At 44.1% G+C, this 27,593-nt stretch overlaps 1 protein-coding gene across 14 annotated transcripts in view; it reads right to left on the minus strand.

Moving 5' to 3' along the window:
* The window catches only part of LOC123757971 (serine/threonine-protein kinase 11-interacting protein), a 230,940-nt gene that overhangs the window by 74,052 nt on the left and 129,295 nt on the right, over positions 1 to 27,593 (minus strand). For 11 of the 14 annotated variants that reach the window (XM_045741990.2, XM_045741994.2, XM_045741992.2 and 8 more), the window contains 2 exons: positions 21,750 to 21,887; positions 4,693 to 4,809 (listed from right to left, as the gene is read on the minus strand). In XM_045741990.2, the coding sequence (XP_045597946.2) occupies positions 4,693 to 4,809; positions 21,750 to 21,887 (255 nt within the window). The remainder of the gene's footprint in view (positions 1 to 4,692; positions 4,810 to 21,749; positions 21,888 to 27,593) is intronic. The other 3 variants (XM_069338839.1, XM_045741991.2, XM_069338840.1) reach the window with 2 other exon arrangements.

The following is a 27,593-nucleotide window of genomic DNA, read 5'->3' on the forward strand; positions in this document are numbered from 1 at the left end:
ACTCATAATAGACTGTGTTGGTCCTTTACCTCGGACCAGTTCAGGTAACGCCTACATCCTAACCATCCTGTGTCCTACCACCAGATTTCCCATAGCAGTTCCAGTGAAGAACATCACGGCTGCTACGGTTATAAAACATCTATTGAAGATCTTCACTCAATACGGATTTCCCAGGGAGATTCAGAGCGACTGTGGTACCAACTTCACCAGTGATCTCTTCAAAAGGACACTGGAGGAGTTCCACATCAAACAGGTATTGTCCAGCCCCTATCATCCTGCTTCACAGGGTTCTCTTGAACGTAGTCATCAGACTATCAAAGCACTCTTGAAAAAGTTTTGTAGTGAAACCTCGAAGGATTGGGATAAGCAGATTGACCTTATAATGTGTATTTACAGAAGTCTCCCCAATGAGTCCCTAGGAGTATCTCCTTATGAGATGCTCTACGGCCGTAAGTGCCGTACTCCCCTTAAGGCTTTCAAAGACTCTCTCAGAGATGCCACCTTCAGTGAGCATCAGAATGTGCCCCAGTTTCTTCAAAACCTTCAACACATTCTAGAGAGAGTCCACCGTTTTGCCCATGATAATCTATTGAAAGCCCAGGAGAGAATGAAGACTCATTACGACCAGACCAGCAAAGTAAGAAAATTCAAGCCGGGAGACTTCGTCCTTGCATACTTCCCTATCCCAGGTTCACCTTTACAAAACAGGTTTTCAGGACCCTACCGCGTCAAAGAGTGCAGGAATAACAACAACTACGTAATAGAGACTCCAGATAGGCGGCGGAAGGCCCAGCTGTGCCACGTCAACCTCCTGAAGCAATATACAGTAATGGTACTCCTCCCACTGTCCTGATTAACTGTTCTACCTTCACAGAACCCTACATCCACAGTGAGACCTTTCCAGCTTCTCCTCCCGAAAGCACTGACAAGGAGTCAGCGCTTTCTAATTCCGAAATCCTTAATGATCTTCCCAAATGCTTTCAGGATAATAATCGTGCTCCTTTGCCCTATTCTAATTCCACTCTCACCTCGTCAGATAAGCCCTTCATCCTCCATGTCGACGCCAGTGGTACCGACGTTGGTGGTGTCGCGATGCAGCAACGAGGGGAGGAGAATACACCTGTCAGCGACTACTGCTACAAGGAACTACGGAACAATTGGCAAGGAGCTACTCTTCATCATCCTGAAGCTCCAGCACTTCACTCCACACCTGAAAAGTGCTCGGTCCACCATCAACACGGACCACACCACCCTACACCTCCTGCAGCACGCCCACTTCTCATCTCAACGTCTTCTACTATGGGCTTGCTAACTGCAGAAATTCAACCTGGAGACACGCTATACCAAGATTCCGACAATATCTTAGCCAATGATCTCTCCAGAGTTTATGAAGTAGAAGCTGACTCCATCCATTACTCCACCACATAACGACGTACTTCTTCCAGAACCGCAGGCTTCGGGGGAGAGTTGTGACGATAATCTCCTTCAAGAGATTGAGCCTGCTCTTCCCTCCAAAAATACGTCGCAACAAATATATAAAACTACTATGGAAGAAATGTCCAACAACGACAACAACACCAGCAAGGTTTGCCAGAGCGCAAACGTATGCAGCCAGGGACACCTGCTCAGACTCAAACCGCCAAACTACCTGTCTTACTGCCGGCTCCTCGCTGATTGGTCGCCGGTCTGGCTGCAACTGCACTCACCCCCCCCATACTACTTGATGTCTGGGGCCGCCACGACCTCAGTCCTCAGAATATTCCGTGCTTTCACAGTTAACACTCCTCCCTGCTAGACGTAAGCTTTGGCGTACGTGTACTGAGAGAGGTGATAGCTTAAAGCCAATATTCCAGCACCTCTCATTTTTGTATATTGCACTTCTTGTTATTTTGCTCACTTGTCTTAACGTAACTTTTCATTGTGTCATTTAATTATTCTTATTATTTTGATTGATTGATTTTATTATACGAATTTGTTTGTCCATTTTATTCATGTTTTGTTTATTTAACGTAATTAAAATTTCATTGTTAAAGTTTACTTGTGTTTTGTGTGTCTTCTCCTTACCTTACCACAGACGAAGTTCCAGATTTTCTATTTTTTTAATACTATGTGACGAGGCCATACCCCTAGCTTTGAACAGCCGAACACCAACGCGTTACCGTCACAAGTGCCTCGCAGATGTCAAGCCGCCTGCTATCGCTGTATGTATCGATTTCTGTGTTGTTTGTTAAGACTTCTCTGGTGATGGTCTAGTTGTGGGAAGAAATTATATGTTCCTTGATGGAGCCCTGTTGCTTATGCATTGTTAATCACCTGGAAAGAGATGATGTTGTCTTGCCTATATACTGAGTTCTTTGGGGCTTACAGTCCCCAAGTGGGCATTTGAAGGCATAGACGACGTTGGTCTCCTTTAAGGCATTCTGCTTTGTGTCTAGAGAGTTTTTCCATGAGTAGGTTGGCCGTTTTTTTGGTGTTATAGTAAATCGTCAATTGTATCTTCTAATTTTTGTCTGTAGGGATAACGTTCCTATTAACAATATCTTTCGGGACCCTTTCCTCTGTTTTATGAGCTGTGGAAAAGAAGTTCCTGTAAAATAGTCTAATATGGGGTACAGGTGTTGTGTTAGTTGACTGTTCAACTAACAAGTTGACTAATGTGCTTTGACCATTACCACTCCTGTGAGCCATTCCCTTTTGCCACCTTACTTTTCCTGAAGTACAAATACAGTTTGGAATTTTTTGTTAGCATATTTGGATTTTTTTTTTGGCAGATCTGGAACTTTTTTGTTGGCAGATTTGAAATTTTTTGCTAGTGGTTTCGGAATTATTTTTTGGATTTGGATTTTTTGTTGGTGAATTTGATTTTTTTTTATTGGTAGTTTGGGAATTTTTATATTGACGAATTTGACATTTTTATATTAGCGGATTTGGATTTTTTGTCGGTAGATTTTGGCCCCCCTTTGCAGAGAAGCAAAGAGTAGGTGACACTGTCACCCCACTAGGATAGCATCCCGAAAATCAGTGAACCAAAACAGACCACTACTTAATTCAAGGATACTGAAGCTTTGAAATTACCAAACTCACTCTCCAAACAATGTAAACATATGTTCAAATCTCTCAAAACCATCATGTGTGGCTTTGTAACTACTGGAGACTAGACAGGAAGCCTCTTAGGTTTATCAAGGTCCCCTAAGTCAACTACAGGTACTGATATTCCCCAAGATGTAATCCATAACATTTGTCCAATTCCCTTGGGTACATATTTACTCTTAGGTGAACAATAAGCATCGGATAGAAGGAAACATGGCCTAAATGCTTCTCCTGCCATAGGAACCAAACCCAGGACCTTTCAGCTGTGACCTGATTGCACTGACTACTGTCCATACAACAAAATACATGTGCATTATTACATACTGTATAAGATAGGAATTAACACTTTCGCGCTATCTGAACGCGCCGGCGCGTCCGGTTTCGTCTAACGTAAACGCATAGTGGACATAAAGTTATGTCAACTTTTAAAATATTTGTATAAAATTAAATTTTTATCCGATTTACTTTGGGTTTGTTTTAAACTGCGCGCTATGAGGCTCTCTTTCTCACCACTAGGCTGCATGGTACAATAAGTTCATGAAAGGTGTGGATAACTTCGATCAAATGGTATTTTGTCCCAAACGGGTTGCAGGTGGGTGACTTTAGCCGTTTATACTAGTAATGCTTCCCCCATATCATATATTATATGCATATGTCTGTTTAGGGAATTTTATTCCGATCAATATACAACCAAAAATAACTGTGTGCAACAAGTATAAACTTGACAAACATAACAAAAGTAAAAACATTTCGTGTGTGTTTGACGCTCACTGATATGTTCCAGCGTTGTTTTATATTTGGCGCTATTCTAACTTACGCTTTGTTGATATTTTTTACCTATGGGCACATAGAACATTCTATTGCGAACACATTGACACAAAAATGAATGACGTACATAGAAAATTAATGTCATGAGAGTGAAATAAGTATAAACTTTCAAAGCGCCGTGCGTCGTCCCGTCACCGATACCGGGTAACAATTTCACCACTTCCCACACTCTTGCGGGCGGGCCGCAATCATTATTCTACGCTTATATTCATATCACCGTGTTGGGAATTTTATTGCGAGTCCATTGATACCAAAATTAACGCTGTAGAACAAGTGTGGAGGTGATTACAATCCCAAGAGTAAAAACATTTTGTTGCTGATGGGCGCTCATGGCGAGTCATCTTCGTAGTTATTTATTTGGTGCTGGTATGTATCCCTATACGTTTCGTGACTTATTTTACTGATGTTCTTCTAGAGAAATTTATTGCGAACACGTTGGTACCAAAATGAAATACGTAGCATGAGAACTAAGGTCAGAAGAGTAAAAAGAGTATACACATTTTTGTTTTTACGCTTAAGCGATAAAAACGCAGCGCGCACATTCGGTTGGCTGAGTGACCTTTGCGGAGAGCGCGAAAGTGTTAAGGAACTGCCGGAGGCCTATTGACCCATATAAGGCAGCTAATATTTATAGCTATTGAAACTCAATCATATTCATGTCTAACCTATGCTTAAAACAATCACGTGATAAGACAACTTACTCACACATCTGAAAATAAAGGGAGTGATGATGTTTCCTGGCCAAAGGTGTTCTTGTATTTTCCTTAACCTTACCTATACTAGCACTGCTTGAGCTAAGATGGGGCGAAGTGCCAAGTGAAGAAGGAGACGCTCCTGCCATTGCTACTGGAAGGGAGCTCTCAGCTTTCTGGTATATGGTATTTGACAAATCTGCAGGAACATAATACAAATGAGTAACATGTGATAATCTTCAGAGAATGTGTAATTACCTAAGTGTAGTTACAGGATGAGAGCTACACTCGTGGTGTCCTGACTCCCCAGCACTCTTTGTCATATAACGCTTTGAAATTACTGATGGTTTTGGCCTCCACCACCTTCTCACCTAACTTGTTCCAACCGTCTACCACTCTGTTTACAAAAGTTAATTTTCTTATGTTTCTCCAGCAGCTTTGTTTCTTTAGTTTAAATCTATGACCTCTTGTTCTTGAAGTTCCTGGTTTCAGGAATTCTTTCCTATCAATTTTATAGATTCTTGTTACTATTTTGTACGTAGTGATCATATCGCCTCTTTTTCTTTTATCTTTTAGTTTTGCATATTTAATGTCTCTAACCTCTCCTCGTAGCTCTTGTCTTTCAGTTCTGGGAGTTATTTTTTAATTTTTTTGAGATATATACAAGAGTTGTTACATTTTTGTACAGCCACTAGTACGTGTAGCGTTTCGAGCAGGTCCCTGGAATTCGACCCCCATGAAGAATTGTTTTTACAACCAAGTACCGATTTTACTGTTGAGTTAAACAGAGGCTACAGTTAAGGATTTGCGCCCAGTAAATCCTCCCCGGCCAGGATACGAACCCATGACAAAACACTTGCGGAACGCAAGGTGAGTGTCTTACCACTACATCATGGAGACTGGGACATAATATGGCATGCAAACTTAGTGGCATGTCTTTGCACTTTTTCCAGTTTGTTGATGTGCTTCTGCATATTCCAGCTTTGGTCTAACAAAGGTCGTGAACAATTTCTTTAGTATTTCTCCATCCATGTATTTAAAAGCAATTCTGAAGTTAGAAAGTGTAGCATAGGCTCCTCGCACAATGCCCTTAATGTGGTGACAGTTTTCTATCTAGAACCACCCCTAGATCCCTTTCTCTGTCATCTTAGCATCATCAGCATACATGTTCATATAATTCTGTATTCCCTCTGGTAGATAGTTTAGGTAGACAATGAACATTACCGGTGAAAGAACTGAACCCTGTGGTTCTTCACTTCTGACATTCCTCCAATCCGATACATTGCCTCTGAATACGGAATGGCTTGGAGTTCTTGTGTTCTTCCACCAACTCCTCCACATCAGCACCATCCAACTCCAAACCCAATTGCTGACCCAGAGAAACAATTTCCTCAACAAGAGGCACTTCAGGTTCAGGCTCAAACCCCTCAAGTCTCCTTCTGCAACACATTCAGGCCACAGTTTTCTCCAGCCAGAGATCATGGTTCTTACAGTCACTTCTTGCCAGGCTTTATCAACAAGTTTTAAAGCACTATAAATGTTAAAATGGTTTTTCCAGAACTCTTTGAGGGTGAGGTTTGTGGCATCCGTCACTTCGACACATCTCCGTAAAAGTGCCCTTTCATAAAGTTTCTTAAAATTGGCAATGATTTTCTGGTCCATAGGCTGAAGTAGAGGAGTGGTGTTGGGAGGAAGAACTTTATTGTAACAAACCTAAATTCCTCATCCAATGAATCGTCCATTGGAAGCAGGGCCTTGAGTGGCAAACTGTTCTCCTGCAAATATTTTTTGATGGCAGGGCACACCACCAAATTCACCAACTCTGTAACAAAATTGCCTTGTCACCCATGCCTTAGCATTAGCCTTCCACATCACACACATTTTGTGTTTCTGCACATTATATTTTTTGAAAACCCTTGGATTTTCGGAATGATACACATGCAAGGGTTTAATTTTCAAATTGCCACTCACATTACCACACATCACAAGAGTAAACCAATTTCAAAGGCTTGTGTCCCGGCAATGACTTCTTGGTAATGTATGTTTTCTTTGGCAATCTTTCCCAGAATAGCCCTGTCTCGCCACAATTAAACACTTGTTGTGGTAGGTATGCCTCACTCTACACAAAATCTTTAAATTCGCCAATAAATCTTTCAGCCGCTGGTTTGTCTGAGCTGGCAGCCTCCCCATGCCTCACAACACTATGAATTCCACTTCTTTTTCTAAATTTCTCAAACCATCCCCTGCTCGCCTTAAACTCTCTCACTTCTGCATCACTCATTCCAGAAGTTTTCTTTAAAAGGTCTTCATGCAATTTTCTTGCCTTTTCACAAATGATGGCCTCCGAAACGCTATCACCCACTAACTCGTTGTTGTGTATCCAAATTAATAATAACTGTTCAACATCCTCAAGTGTTTGTGTTTCGTGATTATTGATACGCCTTTTGCCACTTTAGCACTCATAATGTCCTTTTTCTTAGCCAGTATGGTGGATATTGTTGACTGAGATTTGTTGTACTGCCTAGCCAGTTCACCTACCCGCACACCATCTTCATATTTACGAATGATCTCTTGTTTCTGCTCTATGGTCATTCTTACATGGGATCTCATATGTTGAGCCTTACCACTGACTTTCCTGGGACTCATGGCATGATATATAATAATTACTTTAATGTTCAAAATGTCAAAAATTACCACAAAAGCGGAATTTCTTATAGGCGCGATCGTCACTAAGCGGGCAGCTGTAGTAAACTGAGGCAGGTCGGCCGTGTGACCGGGAACCACGTGCTCAGTCAACCCGAACGTGTACCAACAAATATCAGAAGTTGATGACACCTTCAGATATCGAGTCGCATTTTTCGATGAAATTTACATCGTAACTCAAAATTATCGTAAGTATGGGCAATCTTATGTCGAGGTGCCACTGTACTAGATCTAGTACTGACGGAACATCCCCTTTCCTCATTCTTGTGGCCTGTTTGACGTGTTGATACATGAATGTCTCCAGGATGGGGTTTACAAATCTGCCTGTCTAAGTGCCCTCTGTTCTTGCCTAGTAGGCCTCCCAGTCTATTGCCTTAAAGTTAAAGTCCCTCAGTACCAACAATCGGGATTTATCTTCGTCAGCTCTTACCATAATCTCTTTCTTGACCTTATGAGGCCCCCTCGTTTGTCATCCAGTTCTTCCTTTGTCCATATGTTGCTTGTTGGTGGGCTGTAGGCATTTAAAATTATCATCTTGACTCAAGAGCTGCAATGCTATTATGTCAATATCTCGAGGGTTTTCAAATATTAACTCTCTTACCTTCAGGTGTTCTTTCACCAGCACAGCCACTCTTTCCCCCCTTCCTAGTTTTCCTGTCACGTCTCCAAAAAGTAGCCCCTTGGGAATACGACCTACTTAAAATATTTTTGTCAAGTTTTGTTTCTGTTAATGCGGCAATATCTAGGACTTTGAGCTGAATTATATCCTTCAACGCCAATATTTTCGTTCTCACTCCATCTAGGAGCGAGATTAATAATAGGAGCCGGCGGCTGAGCGGACAGAACACTGGACGTGTGATCCTGTGATCCCGGGTTCGATCCCAGGCGCCGGCGAGAAACAAAGGGCAGAGTTTCTTTCACCCTGATGTCCCTGTTAGCTAGCAGTAAATAGGTACCTGGGAGTTAGTCAGTTGTCACGGGCTGCTTCGTGGGGGGTGGAGGCCTGGTCGAGGATCGGGCAGCGGGACACTAAAGCCCCGAAATCATCTCGAGATAACCACAAGATCTATGTTAGTATACTTTTTATTTATTTTTTTTTTTTGAGATATATACAAGAGTTGTTACATTCTTGTACAGCCACTAGTATGTGTAGCGTTTCGGGCAGATCCCTGGAATACGATCCCCGCCATGAAGAATCGTTTTTACAACCAAGTACTCATTTTACTGTTGAGTTAAACAGAGGTTACAGTTAAGGATTTGCGCCCAGTAAATCCTCCCCGGCCAGGATACGAACCCATGACAAAGCGTTCGTGGAACACCAGGCGAGTGTCTTACCACTACACCACGGAGACTGGTATAGAAATACAATTTTCAGGAATATGTTCCCCTTCCCTTTGTTCTTTACACCCCCTTCCTTTAATGATTTTGTTGCTTTGACTTTATGTACCATTTCACAAGCTTTCCAGTCCCTGATACTTTGTAGAAAAAATTCTTTTCTTCATTTCTATCCCAATTTAGACATTTCGCTTCAATGAGGCTCATTTTCAGCTTTTCTGTCCTCTTTTTGAGAGGTCTCGTCTTATTGACCAAAGTTTGCCATCCTCATCACATTGCAATTTTCTGGTATTCCAAAGCACTTCTCCATTACTTCACGCCATTAAACGTCACCCCTAACCACCGTGCTGCGCCGAGTTTATTGTGAAATTCCCCCGGTACGCATGAAATAAAGTTCCCAAAAAATCCTTTTTTCTTCGTAAAATGATAAATTCTTTTCCCTGAATATGTTCTTTATCACAATATTCTTTATGTGGTCCTCAGGTGATAGTTTTCTATCTAGAACCACCCCTAGATCTCTTTCTTTATCAGAATTCTTTAAAGATTTCTCGCATAACATATAGGTTGTGTGGGGTCTATGTTCTCCTATTCCACATTCCATAACAAGACATTTATTAACATTAAATTCCATTTGCCAATTGGTGCTCCATATACTTATTTTATCCAGGTCTTCTTGAAGGGCATGACAATCATCTAAATTTCTTATCCTTCTTATTATCTTAGCATCATCAGCAAACATGTTCATATAATTCTGTATACCAACTGGTAGATCATTTATGTAGACAATAAACATCACTGGTGCAAGAACTGAACCCTGTGGTGCTCCACTTGTGACATTTCTCCAGTCCAATACATTGCCTCTGATTACTGCCCTCATTTTTCTATCAGTCAGAAAATTTTTCATCCATGTTAGAAGCTTACCTGTCACCCCTCCAATATTTTCCAGTTTCCAGAACAACCTCTTATGTGGAACTCTGTCGAAAGCCTTTTTTTAGGTCCAGATAGATGCAGTCAACCCAACCATCTCTTTCCTGTAATATCTCTGTGGCTCGATCATAGAAAATGAGTAAATTCGATACACAGGATCTTCCAGATCGAAAACCATACTGTCTGTCTGATATTATATCATTTCTCTCCAGGTGTTCTATCCATTTAGTTTTGATTAGTTTTTCCAATACTTTCACTATTACACTTGTTAATGATACAGGTCTATAATTGAGGGGGTCTTCCCTGCTGCCACTTTTGTAGATTGGAACTATGTTAGCCTGTTTCCACACGTCTGCTACGATTCCTGTACACAGGGATGCCTGAAAGATCAGGTGAAGTGGCATGCTGAGCTCAGATGCACATTCTCTCAGAACCCATGGTGAAACTAACTGGACCAACTGCTTTATTCTTACTTAGCTCCTTTAGCATATTTTTCACTTAATCTCTAGACACCTCTATACGCTCTATGTTGTTCTCTGGAATTCTCATTGTGTCTGGTTCTCTGAAGATTTCATTTTGTACAAACACACTTTGGAACTTTTCGTTTAATGTTTCACACATTTCCTTTTCATTTTCCATGTATTTGTCCCCATTTTCAACCTCTGAATATTATCCTTTACCTGCAGCTTACTTTTAATGAATTTATAGAAAAGGCCTGGATCTGATTTACATTTGTCTGCTATACCGTTCTCAAAGTTCCTCTCTGCCTCTCTCCTTACTGACGTGTAGTTGTTTCTTGCATCTTTGTATCGCTGGTATGTTTGGGGGTTTGGCCTCTTTCTATAATGATTCCATGTTGTGTCTTTTGATCTCTGGCCCTCTCGCAACTTCTGTTGAACCAACCCTGTTTCCTAGGTCTGCATGTTTGTTTTGGTATGAATGTTTGTGTGCCTTCATCATATATTGTGCAATATTTGGCATACGTCTCATTTACTTCCTTGCCTAGCAACAAGTCTGTCCAATTATACCCAAGAAAAAAATTTCTAAGTTCCCCATAGCGCCCTCTCTTGAAATCGAGCTTAACAACTGTTTCACTGTCCCCATTCTCTAGTAGATTATATTGCATAGCGTATTTAATGTCCAAGAGGACGTGATCACTCTTTCCCAAGGGAGGAAGGTCCTGGATGTCAAAAACAAGGTTTACAAATCTGCCAGTCGAAATGTCCTATGTTCTTGCCTCGTAAGCCTCCCAGTCTATTGCTTTAAAGTTAAAGTCCCCCAGTACCAACAATCGGGATTTATCTTTGTCAGCTCTTACCATAATCTCTCTCATGATCATTATGAGGCCCTCTCGTTTGTCATCCAGTTCTTCCTTTGTCCATGTGTTGCTTGCTGGTGGGATGTAGGCATTTAAAATTATCAACTTATCTTGATTCCAGAGCTGCAATGCCATTATGTCAATATCTCGAGGGGTTTCAAACCCTTACCTTCAGGTGTTCTTTCATCAGCATAGCCACTCCTCCCCCCTTCCTAGTTTTCCTGTCACGTCTCCAAACCGAGTAGTCCCTTGGGAATACAATCTCATTTAAAATATTATCTTCAAGTTCCGTCTCTTATTAATGCGACAATATCTGGGACTTTGAGCTGGATTATATCCTTAAACTCAAATATTTTTTATCTCACTCAATCTATGTTGGTATACAGGGTATACTATTTTCAGGAATATGTTCCCCTTCCCTTTGTTCTTTACACCCCCTTCCTTTAATGATTTTCTTGCTTTGTCTTTATGAACCATTTCATAAGTAAGTAATTATCAAAAGAAGGCACCAAACCGGGAAGGCTATGTAGCACCATCAAATACGCAAAATAATCAGAGGGCGCTAAATATCACCAAGGATGCCAATACGAGAACAAAAACGCATAAGGCGAACGATATCAAAAGTATCCGAGTCACCAAGAATTCTATCGAGGGATAGGTGACTGCGAGGGGCGGTCGGAAAGCAAGACACACGCTCGTCCTGGAAGTCAGGACATTGAAGAAGGACATGCACGACCGTAAGAGGGACAATGCAACTAGGACAATAAGGAGCAGGGCGGCGCTCCATCAAGTGACCATGGGTTAAGCGAGTATGGCCAATACGCAACCTCGCCAGAGCTGTTTCCCACCGCCGGTTACGGTGGAAGGAGGACGGCCACGAGGAAACACAACATTTAAGAGTACGTAGCTTGTTACCAGTAACAGACAACCAAGAAGCCTGCCAACGGGTAAGGACTGAGGAATGGATAACCGGGTAAAAGTCGGAATACGGAATGCCTTTACGAGAGATGGGACAAGAGCGGACAGCTTCCTTAGCGGCAGCATCCGCACGCTCATTTAAAGACACGCCAATATGGCTGGGAACCCAACAAAACTCAACCGACTTAAATTTACTGTGAACGAGAAACAGCCAATGCTGGATCTCGACAACTACTGGATGAACTGGATTAAAGCACCCGAGAGCCATGAGGGCACTACGAGAGTCAACAACAACCACAAAGGAAGACTGACAACGAGAAAGCAGGAGACGAAGAGCATAGAGAATAGCATAAAGTTCCGAACCATTTCATAAGCTTTCTAGTCCCTGACACTTTGTAGAAAAAAGAATTTCTCTCATCTTCATTTCTATCCGTCATAAAATAATAAATGTCTATTTTTAGACGTTTCGCTTCAATGAGGTTCACTTTCAGCTTTTCTCTGTCCTCTTTTGAGAGGTCTTGTCTTATTGACCAAACTTTGCCATCCTTGTCACATTGCAATTTTCTGGTATTCCGAAGCACTTCTGTCATATACTTCACTCCATTAAACGTTACCCTTAAGGAGCGGTTCTTGTCTTTCTCATATTTTCCTATCCTCCTAAAATCACTGACATGCTCCTTCGAATTTAGGCCTTCTCCTATTCCTACTATTTTTTCAATGATTTTCATCTCTTCTGCTGCTCGGTCCACCCTAGATGGAATTTCCTTCTCTACACATCCAAAAATTATTATGGACTTACTTCTATCTACAGTGTTTTGTACCAGTTTACTGTTGGTAACCAGTTCTTTCCTAATTGCTTGCCTAAGATCTGCTTCTTGTTTGTCATTTCTGGTTTTGACTTCTGAACACACTTCCTTGATAGTCTCTTTCTCTTTTACAACTTGGGCATATGTCTTATTTCTTCTTTATACTTTTCTAGTTCTTTATTAGCCTTCTCTATGTGAGTTGTCAATAAAGTTTCCAGTTGGAGATCCTTGCCTAACTATGTTAGCCCTCAGGCTCCCTTGGAGTTGTTCACCACATGAGTCTATTTTCTTGTTTATTTCTTCAAAGTCACCACACTTCACTTTCCACACCTCATTTTCTTTCACTAGTTCCTTGATTTGCTCCTCCTGATCTGTTACCTTGTACATTAATGCAGTAATAATCTTACCTTGCTGAAGAATACTCCCTTTCAGAGTGCAAAGCTCACTCCTAAGAGCTCCATTGTCCTCTTCCAATTTAAGCATTTTTTCTTCATACTACTTTTGCATATCCTCAATTATCTCTAACCTGTCAAGAACACCTCCTTTTCTTATATCTTGTGATGAGAATCCTTTGAACAATCATCTGTTGGTATGTCTACATTCCCAGTGGTGGTGGCAGCGGCGGCCATCTTTGTTTTTATTCTAGAACCAAAACAAACTTTTCCAACGCCGCTATTTTCACTCACTTTTACTTGTTTATTGTATTTTATTTGCTTTTACACTTCCCTGAACCTTTATGTAACCTGGGACACCACTATAGCCCTCAACCTGCTCCCAATACTTAGGTAATACAATATTTCCAGGAGCTTGCTGCAGTGTGAATCCTGCCTCCTTTATCTCCAGTGTGTTTGTATGTGTGTGTTTGTGTGTTTGTTTTAAGAGTAACTATGCTACCAAAAGTCAATTATCTCCCTTAATTTTTGTCTGTAGGAAATGCCTTAGTGTTATTGCTACAGTACTCCTATTTCCAAACTTGTTACATTTTCCTACTTAGAAAGCTTCTGTCTTAAGAAGCTCCATGCACAATCTTCCCAAGATATACACACATTCATATATTAGTTACTAAGGAGGATTAGCAATATTTGCAACAAAAATTACTTATGTTGATTTGATAGTAGTTAAATATTGTACAGCATTGATAAATGCTTAACATTACTTGCCTCATTTCCTATTTTCGAGCTTAGGGAGAAGACGTATTCAAATAGGATGCAAAGTATTGCAGAAGCAGGATAAGATATCCAGTGACTTTCTTTCATAATATATTGCACACTCAGCATAATTACTATCCCGTAATAGGTCAACCTGCTCTCGCACAAGGTTGCATAGGTACATAGTTCTCTAAGAGCTGTCACAATTGCAATATAAAAGTATAGTAATTATTGTTATGTAAAAACTGCTTTAATTCAGTCCTTCTCACTGTCACATCTCATAGGATGTGCACATCTAGTTTTCTTACTCAAATCACCCATCATCTTCTCAGCCTTCTTCTCCTCCCTCAACTTCACTTCAATACTTTCTCTTCATCACCCTGTCATCATCCAGTCATTCGGTGTCACCAAATCTAAGTTCACTTTCTTCAATCCTGCACTTTCCTAGTTTTTTGTATTCCAAATCTTAATGTGCCATTTTTAACACTATCGGTCACTTTAGACCGGACTCTCGTCCATTATTTTTCTCCTGAATCCTAGCTTTAGACCAGACTTGCATCCACTACAAAAATATTTGTATAAAATTAATTTTTTACCCAATCGACCTCAGGATAGTATCAAAATAAGTGCCTTTAGAATGCGCACAACTTGATACCAAAATGAAAGATGTAACATGAAACTTGATGTCCGAACACATATGATTATAAATAGGTTTTTGGTCAAAATTTTAAAATATTTGTTAAAATTCTATTTATTGTGCTATTATGTTGGGACTAGTTTTAAAATGTGCGCCTTTATGTCGCGAACAATTTGATACCAAAATGAAAGATGTAACACAAAAATTTATGTCAGAACACTGGAAAGATATAAATAATTATGATGATGAGCTTCCAGAATTAAAATATTTGTTAAAATTCCAGTTATTGCATTATTATTATGGGACTAGTTTTAAAGTACACGCCTTTTTATTGCGAACAATTTGATACCAAAATGAAAGACGTAACATGAAAATTGATGTTATCAAACTGAACGAGTATACACATTAGGTTGCAGTGTACAAATTGGTGCTCGTTTACGGGTAACTTTAGGCTTTCCTGTGGGGAGGCATGCCAGGCTTTTGTACATTTTATTCATATACACCTGTAGGGAATTCATTTGCGAACACAATGATATAAAAAACGAGTGACGTAGCACGAGAATTAAGGTGAGAAAACTGAAACTAGTATACACATTTTACTGATTTTGTGCGCTTACAGGTAACTTTTCCGACTTTAGGCTTTGCTATGGGGAGTCTTGCCAGGCTTTTTGACATTATATGCATATACCTGGACATCTGCAGGGAATTTAATTGCGAACACAATGATACCAAAATGAACGACGTAACAAGAGAATTAAGGTGAGAAAACTGAAACGAGTATTCACATTTAGGCGTCGCCGCATGCTCGCCCGCACCATTGGCTCCATGACGTCAAAGTCTGTGGCGCTCTCGTGGGGAGAGCGATAGTGTTAATTGCTGTTTCGACAAGCCAGAGGGCCTAGTTGAGCACCTTGGGCTGTAAAAACTTTTTTCGAGCTCCTGGACTTGGGCCATCTTACCCTCTCCTGGACCAAAACCCTGTTGGTTGTCCACATTCACCTTTTGTACCGAAAAAGTTCATTTAATTAGTCGATTTCTTTCCACGACTGACTACTGTATTCTCAATTTCACTTGAGTAATAATACAAAAATTTCACTGTTGGGTGCAGCCAAGTCTACATGAGGATGTATCGAATGCATTTCCTAACGGGAAAGTGATGACACACCACTTCAAAAATATTGGTCTGGTCATCCCAGGTAGACTTTAAGGTTTACCCTTGCTCTAACATGGGCTCTAACATGTAACTTCATACTCTCCAATGAACATTTTGTAATGTTCACAAACCTTAAAGACATCTTTCTCGGATGACCAGACAGATGTTTTTGTGATGGCATGTTTTCATTGTTTCCCTCCCTTGGAAACGCACTCAATACTTTTTCATGTCGACTTTGCTGCCCCCAACAATTAATATTTGTCCTTAATTTGGTGGCCTGCTTTCTTTAAAGTAATGATCTGAGAAATAGTTTTCTATGCTTAGTTCCTTGGTGGGTGCCATAACAACAATGTAATAGCACCGACAACACTTAACTGCGATAATAGATAGCGACGTGGAAAACAACCGCTCAGTATGAATGTCCGAGGCCAACTAGGCTTGTCAGCTGTGAGGTTCCAGGAAGCTAGTGCACACCATATTGTTATGTACCCAGTATATACTTCAGTCTACCATCTTTCACTCAGAAGACCATCATTCTTCTTGTGCCATGAGTGCATGCTGCCTCGAGCAGGGGGTGCATACTTTTGTCAGCTACTGTATATCAAGGTCACCCCCAGGTTCAACCTACTGCCTCTTCCCAGGATGCAACCCAACAGCAAGCTGACTACCTCCAAGGTACCTACTTTACTACTAGGTGAACAGGGGCCTCAGGTGAAATGCACCTAACCATTTCTGTCGCACTCGGGATTCGAGCCCAGAATTCCTAATCATGAGTCAAGAATGAACCTGACTGTACTATTGATGAACAGCACAGAAACGATTGATGAACAGCTCAGAAAGGATTGATAACAGGTTTTTAAGGTTTTGAAACCTTAAAAAGCCCAATGGCCTAGACTAGAACATCAACTGTAAGCAATATAAAACCAGCGTTAAATGTAATGAAATGCAATTTTCTGGGTGAGCTCCTAGAGGCTCCCAGAAGATATCCAAACTGACATGTGCTATAGTAGTTTGGGGTCAGTCACAGGAGTTCTTATGCTTACCGGGAACCACAAGCCAGAACCTGGTCCCCTCAGAGAGGCGCAGGGAGCAATGGCCTATGAACACTTTACATTTAAAGTACAGTATGTCATAATTGCCATCGAACCGGGGAAGGACCCAGAAAGTTAGGCAAATCAAAACAGACCACTGTCTGGTTAACAGATGCAATCTTTATCCCAAAAGATCAAAATAACTCCCAATAGAAAGAAACCAAACAAGCCACCCTTCATGTGACTTACACTTCAGGTTGTTAGCGAGGGGGACCCGGCTGGAGCCGGCAGCCCACCACTCCAAATTCTTGAATGATGAAAAACTGCTGACCCACGAGAGAGAAGGTGTCAGGGAACCTCTGGAGCTCACCCAGAAAATGGCATTTCATTACAGTCAACGCTGGATTTCTGTGGGAAGCCCCATCGGCTCCCTGAAGCTAACTACCCAAAGATAAGTAAAAGAAAGAACTTACCTGGGAGGAGGTAGCACTGCAGGTCTCGAGCCAAGGAAGAGATAGACGGCCGGGACAGAAGCCCTAAAGCAACACATGGCCGGGAAGGAACAGGAACTTGCATGAGATATCTGGCGGCTAGGACTGTTCATCATTAGGGGCCTCGTAGCCTGGTGGATAGCACGCAGGACTCGTAATTCTGTGGCGCAGGTTCGATTCCCGCACGAGGCAGAAACAAATGGGCAAAGTTTCTTTCACCCTAAGTGCCCCTGTTACCTAGCAGTAAATAGGTACCTGGGAGTTAGTCAGCTGTCACGGGCTGCTTCCTGGGGTGTGTGTGTGTGGTGTGGAAAAAAAAAAAAAAAAAATAGTAGTTAGTAAACAGTTGATTGACAGTTGAGAGGCGGGCCGAAAGAGCAAAGCTCAACCCCCGCAAAACACAACTAGTAAACACCAAAACCCTCGCACCCAAATGTTGACCCAATACGTGTCGCTAAAAACCACCGCGAGAACAGCACACTTTCTAACATCATGGGCATTAGGGTAGACTGCAGGCTGGTTAGACTTGATAAACCTCCCTTGCGGCAACTTGCAGGGATAACAACCTCCCCTGCAGCAACAACCCCTGCCCAGAAGGCATGGGGGACCCAAGCCCTCCCAGCAGACTCCCCCCGAGCCCCGGGAACCCCTGACACAGGCCCTGGGGGCAGAGCCCTCTTCCAAGCCCACCACCCCTGAAGAAAAGAAGGCATCCAGGGAAAAAGCTTCCAAGAAGGGAAGCTGCTGGGTTGATCCAGAAGTCTTGGCGGGAAAATTAGGCTCGACCATCTCAGCGCCCGAATTGGAAGGGGCATCCCCCGAAGCCACCCAAGACTCATCCTGAGCGAAACCTCGCCCCGACTCCGAACCCCTCAGACATACAGAAGCCAGAAGCAGGGAAAAGGGGAGGGGAGGGGAAGGAGAAGGGCGAACCATGCCTACCTGGGAAGGAAGCAGGGATGCGGAAGGAACCAAGGTCGAAGCAACCAACGCCCCCAACTCCTGGTCCCTAAAACCCAAGGAGGGCAGCTCGGGGTCTTCAACCAGGCAGCCAACCTGGCTTGTTGCAGTAATGAGAATCAAGCATGCAACAGCCACTGCCTGATCCTTGAGATCAACAGACAAGGAATGAGGAAAGTGTAGTACAAGTGCGGAACAAGGCCCGCAAGGCTCCGTGTTGGTGGTGTCCCCGACCTAACAGGCAGCATGACAAGAGGTAGTACAGATGATCATTTCCGAGGCAGGGGGCAACGAACAACCTTCGACGTTGCACAAGGCAAGAGTGGGCTCGGAAGACATAGCCATTGTATGACCGAGCCCACAGGGGGTTTCCCAGGGCCTGTAGGGCAAATTAGCCCTTCAAAAAGCCCAGGCACTGGGGCCAGCTAAGCCAGCAGAATCCCTTTCTAGTAGCAGGCAAAATGACTACCAGTAGCAGCAGCGAAACCTCGGGGGGCAAATGAGGGGGACCACCATCACTAACTAGGCTAGTCTAATAAGAGGCTAGGCAGATATCTGTCCACAAAAGCCAAAAACACAGGAAAAGGAAACCTAAAAGCCTCCGAAGAAACACGACAAACAAACTGGCAGCCAGAGAGAAGCATCGGCTATCGCGTTGTAGTAAGACAGGCTGAGTGTTATTGGCTGGGTGCGCCCACACCCAGCCAATAACACTCCCCTACCCGGGGCAAGAAGGAAAGCCCAAGACCCCCGACATATCCTAAGGGCAAACACAACCAGAAGCGAGGAAGTCCTCTAACGGAAAGTGATTCCCAAATGCTCCAGAGAAGATAACAGAGAAGACACCTGGCCCCCCCCACCCCACCCACCCACCCACACACACACTCTGCTGGTACAGCCGCACAGGGCAAAATCCAGAACAGGAACTTGAGACCAGAGGTGATCGCACTGACTGCCAGCACAACTGTTCAAGAACTAGAGTGGTGGTCTGTCGGCTCCCACCCTACGGGGAGAAAGGGGCTAATGAGCTGAAGTACTAGTCGCAAGAAGGGGTTGCTTGTTTAGTTTCTTTCTAGGAGCTATTTTGATCTTTTGGGATGAAGATTGCACAGGTTAACCAGACAGTGGTCTGTTTTGATTCACCTACCTTTCTGGGGTCCTTCCCCGGTCGATGGCATTTATGGCATATGTACTTTAAATGTAAAGTGCTCATAGGCCATTGCTCCCTGCGCCTCTCTGTGGGGACCAGGTTCTGGCTCGAGGTTCCCAGTAGGCATAAGAACTTCTGGGACCGACGACCCCAAACTAATATAGCACATGTCAGTTCTGATAGCTTCAGGGAGCCGATGAGGATCCCCACAGAAAAGACTACAAAGTTTTAATAACATGCAGGATAAAATCCAAGGAAAGGATGAAGCAAAGTAAGATAGTGGAGCAACTTCATTTGGGTTCTATGAAATTATTTTGGGTTTAAACATTATTAAATGGTAAGTAAATTGGCACTTCGCTGGTCAGATTTGTATTTCCCAATTTTTTCTCTTCAGGCTGCTGTGGGAAGTGTGTGTAATAATGATGATTTTAATAATGTAAGTCTGATCTGAAAATAGCAACCTATCATCCATAAATTATTGTACTTAACCACTGTGATGCGCTTCGTTTATTTTGACATTCCCCCTGTGCGCTGAAAATCCAGTGTTCGCAATTTTTTTTCATCTTTGTAAAATGATAAGTTCCTTTCCCTGAACATGTACATGTAAAAAAAAAAAAAAAAAAAATCCACTTTTGCTGTGGGACGTGGAGAAGGGGGCATGTTTGCTATGCACCCATGCGTGAAGCTTCCAGAGGCAGTCACATGGGCCATTCAAGCTCTGCGAGTTGCCACAAATATATTTTCAATTATTTGTTCTATGTATTTCCAATGTGGTTCTATTTTTTTTTTATCGTATATGATGCATATTTGTCTTTTACAATATGTATACAGTAGAACGTTCATAATGTTCCATGGAATTATGATACAGTACATGTATCGGTTATAGTCCACAATAAATGTTTATTGTCGCAATATTAGTTGTTCACAATTCACTAAAATTACAATATGTACAGTTTCACACACCATTTACACAGTAACACATTATATTACACGCTGAGTACTTCAAAAGTGAGTGATAATCAATTAAGCAGTCCATGGTACACAGCGCAACTTTACTCTCGTTGCATCAGGTACACACAGATTTTCACTTCCTGTTTCTTTGTTTGGTGTGCTTGCAAATAATGCACTCACATACACCCTTTAGTACCTGTAGGTGGTATGTAGCCAAGCTTGTGAAGTGTAAGGTAGTCTTGAAAAGATTATAGGAAAAGATCAATTTGTAAGGTAGTCTTCAAAAGATCACTTTGTAAGGTACTCAAAGAGATTCAAGTATTCTGGATAAGGTTCAGGTATTCTGGAAGATTCATACATTCTGGAAGAGATTCAGCTATTCTGGAAGAGATTCAGCTATTCTTGAAAAGATCTACAGATGTATTATCACTGAACCCAGAAAATGGTTCATCTATGTATCATCTATAAAAATTGGAGATAACACGGGTGAGCATGGGTGGCGCTCCGCTACTACTGGATAAGCTCACTCGCTGCATCATCCTCATCGGTGCTGTATCACTTGCATCCGATCCTTGTGTTAGGTCCTTATTGTGCCTAGCTTCATCAATATCATGACCCTTATGTTTTTCAAACAATAAGGTCCGAATTTCACTAACAGAGAACGATTTTTCAACACCGTGTCAGATAGGTGTTTAGGAGCCAGAGGCACGTGCGCCACCTATGGTTGCTCACTCAATACTAACCCAGCCAGCAGCCCTAGGACATTCTGGGATTTTTATCCAAGATGGCTGCCTCTCACTGGAGGTCCCAAGAGTCTATTTCGTACACACCCTACCGCGCACACGTTTTGAATAGGTACGAAATATTCAAAAGGTGTTTTCTCGGTTGGTGCAGTTCCCACTGAGTTTTCTCGGTTGGCGCAGCACAGTGGTTAAAACAATTACTGATGGGAGGTACAAAATGAAGAGTTGTAAAATGAAAAATAATGTACTATTGATTTTATAGATGGTAGAAGCAGCAAAATCTAAACCTATACTGTACTTTCCTAGGTCTTGAACAGCACATTTTGGCATACCATTTGGAGTGTTCCAATAGTACAAAAAAAACTTGTGGTCCAACAGTTCATTTTTGAACATTCGACCAATAGTTCATACAAGTACTATCATTTCTGAAGTACAAGTTGGAAAGTTTATGTGTAAATCCACCGTGCACAGCCTTAACATATTTGACCACAAGAAGTATTTAGATGAGGAGATTTTCTATTGGCACTTTAATGTAGCTCTGGGAAATGATGGATAGAAGGAGAAATCATTAAGTTAACAGAATGTAGTTTAGTTCCTTATTACCAGAAATGGCTATCCTAACTCAGCACACTCATTGGCAGTGTGGCAAAATACAGATTTTGAGGACTGTAGTGATGATCAGCATAAAATTTTTTTAATTACTCATCTCGAATATTAACTCGGTTTATATATTTAAAACTGAATATTAAATAAACATAAAACACTTCTTTATCAACACCACCAAAGAATTAAGAAATAGCATATTAGTAGCACATGCAAACTACAGTACAGTACCAATATTATATCAAAATAGGTGCTCTCTGCCTACCACTACTGATCTCCTTAGAGTTATGTTTAGAATCCACTGTATCAATGTTGATGTGTTGGTTGATGCTGGCCTTGAGGGGAGAGGTGGGAAGTGATCCTGTCTTCTCATACGTGGTGCACACACTCCCTGTCATGGAACCTGAAGGGATGCATCACTATTACGGTCTACGGTTAGTACGAAACACAATACGTAAAGGTTTAATGTTTTATATGGTTATATGGAAAAAATATTAGCAAATCACAATGGTAACAAGTGTAGCATTCAAAACACAAAAAATAATGAAGAGGATGTTATAAATAAAAGAGGTCAGGGGCTACTACAAGAAATATCACGGTCACCAGCTTACCACTTACCCTATTTGCATAAACCATATATTGTACAGTACTATAATTTCATAGCCTCTTATGAAGGCCTATACATCTACACACACAGAATAAGTTACAATAAAGTGTCTGAAAATAAATAATCCAAACCACACATATGAAAGAAAGGAAAATGACTTCTCTGATCTTCAGAGAAGCCATACACTCAACAGTTGCCTGACTTCTGAATACAGGTACATATTAACTGCCAAGTGACTAGAGGCACTAGGCAAAAGTAAGTGTGCTCAACCAGTTCTGTCCCCTTCCCTGGGACTGAAGCCAGGATTCTCAATTGAGAGTCGAGGATGTAGACCACCATTTTACAGGACCCATGATACACAATACCAGTACATCATATAATTTTTGAGCCTATCATTAACACTCTTCATGAAGGTAGTTTCGAGTCGAAGACTCCTACCCATACCCAACAACGAATAAAATTAGTTCTAAATGCAGCCACCAAGGAGACCTACAGTGACAACATTAAAAAAAAAAAAACAAAAAAAAAACAGCGTTGAATGAAATGAAACGCCATTTTAGGGCGAGACCCGGAAGCTCCCCGGAGTTATACTGGGCTGATGTGTATATATTAGACCGTGGCAACAGTTAATCGAAGGAGTTCTAGGCCTACCAGGTACCAGAGCCAGAACCTGGCCCCCCCCCTCAAGAGACGCACGAGGAGCAATGGCCTAAAGACACCCTCGTGTAATTGGAAGCAGTCTTTATCTGCCATCTACCAGGTCAGGCACCCAGAAAGGTAGGAATTCCAAAACAAATTACTGCTGATTGATTAATTGCAAACCGAAAGCTGAACTAGCAACAGAACTCTCCATTCAAAACAAGAAAACCCGTATGACGTCACCACAAACGCTGTGCATCCGTCTGCGCAACCCCCCCTCCCCGGGAGGGGGACGGAGGGGGTCCCAGACCTCCATACTGGCAACTCTTCCCAGTTCAGAGGCTGAGTATCAAAAACGCAAAAAAAAAAAAAAAAAAAAAAAAAAAAAAAAAAAAAAAAAAGCGCCGAATGGAGGGAGGGAGGGATGACAGGGAGCCTCCGGGTCTCACCCAGAAAATGGCGTTTCATTACATTCAACGCTAGTTTTCTGTGGAGAGCCCTTCGGCTCCCCGGAGTTACCTAACCAAAGAAAAAGAAAAGAGGGAATTACCCGGAAGGTGGTCGTTACTCGCTCCTCAACTTGAAGTCGAGACAAATGGCTGCAACCTGCAACCCAAGGCTACACACGCCCGAGAAGGGCCAGAAACATTAACAAGATACCTTGCGGCCAGGACCCTGTTCAACCTCCAAAAGCCCCATGCCCAAATGTCAGCCCAGGACATATTCCCAAAAACAGCATCCAAAGCCACGAACTTACGAACGTCATGGGCACGAGGATAGACCGCAGGCTGGCTGGACCGAATAATCCTGCAGACGACCTGGTAGACACGCACCCTGGAACAGGGAAGAAGGGAAACGGGGTCCACCCAAAGTGCGTCCCCTGCTACAGAGGCCATGTCGCGCAGATAACAGTGAAGAGCCACAACCGGACACAAAACATGATGCACCTCCGACCGAACCAACCAAGCATCAACAACCCAAGGACCCCTTCAGAAAGGAGCAGACTCATTCTTCACCAAAATAGAGGGAGAAGGCTGCAAACGAATGAAACGACCACCAGGACCGAAAGAGCAGAAACTCTTTCGCCGGAGGAGAGCATGAAGCTACCCGACCCGACCCACAAAGGCCAATGCCAACAAGAAAAAGAGCCTTAGAAAAACAATCCTGAACCGAGGGGGTCACCACAAACCGAGGAGGAGAGAGAAAAGAGAGCACCCAGTCCAACGACCAGGACGGCTTAGGCGGCGCATGAGCACACCGGAGGTGAAAAAAACGCCCAAGAAAACTTGCGGAATGGAGCGGAAATGACATCCACCCTGGAAGCAAGTTGCATCAGCTCCGCCAGTGCTGCACGATATGAGTCGACAGTATTTGGCATAAGATGACAGTCCTGGAACAACCAAGAAAGAAAGGACAAAACAACCCGATTAGAAATCAAAGACAACCTACGTAGAGACAAAAAATGACGAAAGGACCGCCAGGAAATTTCCTACTGCCATCTAGATGACACTCACAGGTGGGACACCATCAAAGATCACCTGATCACCATACAAGTGGTGATACACCCGCATCAAAAAGACCAGATGCAAAGAGTGGAGGAGATCGAACCAGCCATGTACCGGACCGGACCGATCTGCTGAAAGAGGCGGAGCCGCGGGAAGACCCTCGGGTTCGGACATTGAGCAAAAAGCTCCTGAAACCAGGGCTGGGCCGGCCAACAACGAGCCAACAGGACTACTCTCCCCTGGGAAGTCTCCAACCGAGCCAGGACCCGGAGCAACAACCGGACTGGTGGGAAGAGGTACAGGTAACTCCACCTCGACCAGTCCAGCCGAAAGGCATCGACCCCGACAGATTCGCAGTCTGGGAAGGGCGCCACATAAACTGGAAAACGCCTTGACCACGCCGATGCAAAGAAGTCCACCTCTGGGCGCCCGTATGTCCGGCAGAGCCAACTGAACGAGTCGGCGTCGACTGTTCATTCCGTGGAAAGGGGAATGAACCGAGACAGGCTGTCCGCCAAGACTTTTGACACCCTCTGAACATAAACCGCCAGTAGAGCCAAATCCCGAGAACTCGGCAGACGAGTCACCCGAAGCGACCAGCCCCAAAGAACCCATGACCACATCGAACCCCCATGGTTCAAGTAACGAACCACCGGGGAGCAGTCGGAATGGAGCCGGATCGTTGCTCCTTGAGCGACCCGAATCCTCTGAAGCGAATGCCACACCGCCGCAAACTCTCGAGCCGAGCTATGAGCTCGACGGAAGAACAGACCCCACCGACCCTAGCCAGCCTGGTGAGCACTTGTCACAAAACCCCAGCCGAGAGATGAGGCATCCGTGAACACATCGAGCGAGGGCTCGGTGAGGCGCCATGGCACAGAACCCCAAAAAACCCGCAGAGGAAGCCGGCGACGCAGCAGCCTATGCAAGGCTCCCGGGATTCAAACCCATCAATTGCAAGCGCGGCGGAAGGGACGACCCCGCAGAAACCAGAACATCCTCCGAAGCCAGATCCGACCCGATGGGTAGACCATCACGGCAAAGTTCAGGCTCCCGCACAGCTGCTCGAACAACCGACGTGTGACCCGGATGCCCTCCAAAAACAACCGGAGGTGGGACCGCAGCCGTAACAGCATCGCAAGAGGGAGACACAAGGAAGCAGTCCGAGAAACCCACACAAGACCCAGCCAAGTTCGAACCTGTGAGGGAACCAAATGGGACTTCCTCCAGTTCTCCAAGAACCCAAACCTAGCGAGCTGGGAAAAAAACAAATCCCTGGCAAGCAGTCACACAAAGTAGCTGGGAGACCACACCAGCCAGTCGTCGAGGTAAGCCAGAACCCGAACCCCTAACAGATGCAACCAGGCCACCACGACCCGGGTAAGGTGTGTGAACACTCGAGGTGCCAGATTCAAGCCAAATGGAAGGCAACGAAAGCAGTAAGCTTGTCGCCCCATGACAAAACCGAGCCAGTCCCTGAACCCCGGATGAATTGGGACATGCCAATACATGTCCCGGAGGTCCAGACACACCATCCAGGCACCCGGCGCCAAAAGCAGCCAGACTTGAGACAGAGTGGTCATCCGAAAAGAGGGGCAAAAGACCCAGGGATTCAGACGAGACAAGTCCAGTATGAATCGTAGATCCGCACAGTCCCGTTTCGGAACTGAAAACAGGCGGGAAACCCACTTGAGAGATGTTGACGTTTTGACCACACCCAAGCAAACCCACTCCCGGATGACCTGTCAGAGCACAGGAGAAAAAGCCTGTCCTACCAGCCCCGCCCCCCTGAAGGAGGAGGAACGACCCAACGCCACCACAAGCCGGAGGAAACGATCCGAAATGTCCACGAATTGTGGGACCAGGCGAGAGCAAATAGCGCGAGCCTTCCCCCTATCGCACAGTCAACGGGGCGATCCGCGAAAGGGCTGTCGACCCCTACGAGAGCCCGACCGATGCTCAGAGTGATCACTGCGCCGACCAGATGCCGACGGCTCCAGAGGTGGTGCCGGCCCCGAATCTAGCACTACTGCCTTACAACGACCGAAGGAAACCCGGGGCTTGGCACGACCTTTCCAGACAGGACCACCACATATATATGCTGGTTAGCATTGTAAATGTGTGGCCACGTCTGTGGTAGAAAAAAAAAAAAAAAGGACCACCACGGCCCCTCCAGAGAACCAACAAGTCCGACATAGGCCGGCAACTAGATGAAGCCGCTTGCAGAAAATGCACCACTGCAAACTCTGCAGACAGCAACTGACAAAAAGGGGAAGAATATCTAAGAGCCAGGGCCCAAGTCGATTCCAATAAGAGGACGAGCACCACCTGACGGCACGCGAGACGAGAAGCAAAGAACAGGGACACTGCCTCCCTCAGAATCGGCACAAACAACTTCAACAAGGCAGCCGACGACCGAGCCGCTGAAGCAAACACACCGGACATGGGCCCAGATCCCAATTCCTGCACATCCTCGCCGAGCCAGCAGAGAAAAGAAACGCAAGACCGAAGTCAAATGCCCACGGATGTGCAAATCCTCGGCCACCAGGGAGGCTGAGAGGGAACCTGTGTTTGAAGCTGAATCTGACCGACATCACGAGGAAGTACGGGGGCGAACAAGCACGCATTGAGGTGCTCAAATTCGCCCCCCAGGTAAATCTGAACAACCGTAGACACTTCCCGCCATTCAAGCTCACGGGTCCGACAGAACGAATGCCATGTCCCCAATGAAAAGAAAGGGCAGTCCGCCAGCCAGGAAGACTCCGGCACCTTGTAATGCATCCAGAAGGAAAATAAGGAGCCAAACTCGAAGAAGGAGGATCCATTGCCGAGGTGTAATCCGGGTCTCGCAAGAGGTAAGCCGCAAGGACTTCCCACACCACCTTTGACATAATGCGGGAAGCCAAAAACCTCTGGAAGGAGGGAACCGAGGAACCCAAGGGAACCCAGAACCGAACCTGGGGAGGGGTCGCACCCATATCAAACTCGTACAGGGAGGGGGGGATAGAAAAACCCCTCCCCCTGTAACAACAAACCCCTGCACCGAGGGTACCAACACCCAAGCAGGGTCAAACGGGGCCCAAGCACCCCAAGTCAACTCTCCCCAGCCCCAGGAACCTCCACGTCATGACCCGGGGCCAAGCTGTCCTCCAAACCCTCTGCCTCTGGAGAAAAAGCAGAGTCCGCCGGAAAAGCTGGGATGAAGGGGGCCCGCTGGCACGGACCAAGGGCTCCAGCAGGAGAAACAGGCTCGAATGCCTCCGCCGCCGATCCAGAAGGGGCATTCCCCGAAGCCACCCAAGACTCGCCATCAGGCAAACCCTGCCCCGACTCTCAAACCCTCAGACGTTTGGGAGTT

This window comes from Procambarus clarkii, chromosome 40, assembly GCF_040958095.1.
Source record: "Procambarus clarkii isolate CNS0578487 chromosome 40, FALCON_Pclarkii_2.0, whole genome shotgun sequence".
In the NCBI taxonomy this organism is placed as follows: Eukaryota; Metazoa; Arthropoda; class Malacostraca; order Decapoda; family Cambaridae; genus Procambarus; species Procambarus clarkii.